The sequence below is a fragment of the Haliaeetus leucocephalus genome, unplaced genomic scaffold (genome assembly GCF_000737465.1).
Source record: "Haliaeetus leucocephalus isolate CR32 unplaced genomic scaffold, Haliaeetus_leucocephalus-4.0 Scaffold656, whole genome shotgun sequence".
NCBI lineage: Eukaryota > Metazoa > Chordata > Aves > Accipitriformes > Accipitridae > Haliaeetus > Haliaeetus leucocephalus.
Genome location: NW_010973092.1, coordinates 13,948,927 through 13,949,818, shown reverse-complemented (window position 1 = coordinate 13,949,818; position 892 = coordinate 13,948,927). Strand labels below are relative to the sequence as shown.

Sequence of the window (892 nt, the reverse complement as noted above, 5' to 3'; positions counted from 1 at the left end):
CCTTTGGGGGCCGGTGGGGCTAGGGGCCGGCGAGGGGGGGAGCTCACCTGACAGCGATGCACGCCCAGGCGATGAGCAGAGCCATGCCTCAGGTACGTGCGAGGACGCGCAGGTGCCCTCAGACCCGTCAACTGGAGCAAGCGTCGGTGCTCATCCTTCCTTCCCCTCTTGGCGAGGAGATCGGAGAGTCCGGCCGGCTCACCCCCTTCCCCGTGGTCCTCGGCAGCCCTCTGCCCGCGGTGGGGAGGCGGGGGCTGTCTGTGGCCCTGTGTGTCCTTTGGATTCGCCACCGCCGTTCAGCCTCATCCGACTGTTCCAGGGGAGGAATTAGGGTTTGAAGGGACGGTGCGCGGTCGGAGAGCAGTGACAATAATCGAATAAGGCATTAGGGGAGATTAAAAGGAAGAAATCCACTGCTAGTTTTGGCATGGAATTAGCAGGGACCCGTTAGGAAATCTGGAAAAGCGCTGGCATCTTGCTGATAGAGATTATGTTAGAAATGGCCTCAGCTTTTATTATGTTTATGGTTCACAGGGAGATTATTATGCAGCTTCTGCATCATTAGAACTTTGAAAAAAAAACAAACAACCAAAACCAAACAAACCCTACAGTTTTCAATTTACTGGGTTTTTTGACCTTTCTCAACAGATTTCCTCATGATCAGTCCTTCAAAACTGTATAGAGGGTTTGACTATCTAAACATGTTACTATACGAACATTGAACTGTAAAAGTTGGTACTGATTCAGGTTTTTGGATTTTTTATTTTTTTTTAATACTAAGCTGTTTTGGAGGGTTACATACACAGATTTCACTCGGACTTTAAACCAGGGCATTACTAGGACTTTTGTTAGAATCGGAGCTCCTTACTTTTAAACCACTGGGATTGTATAT

At 48.9% G+C, this 892-nt stretch overlaps 1 protein-coding gene across 1 annotated transcript in view; it reads right to left on the bottom strand.

Moving 5' to 3' along the window:
* The window catches only part of GABRA6 (gamma-aminobutyric acid (GABA) A receptor, alpha 6), a 25,025-nt gene extending 24,940 nt beyond the window's left edge, over positions 1-85 (bottom strand). The window contains exon 1 of the mRNA XM_010579120.1: positions 48-85. Coding sequence (XP_010577422.1) covers positions 48-85 — 38 coding nt within the window. The remainder of the gene's footprint in view (positions 1-47) is intronic.
* Between the last annotated feature and the right edge of the window lie 807 nt (positions 86-892).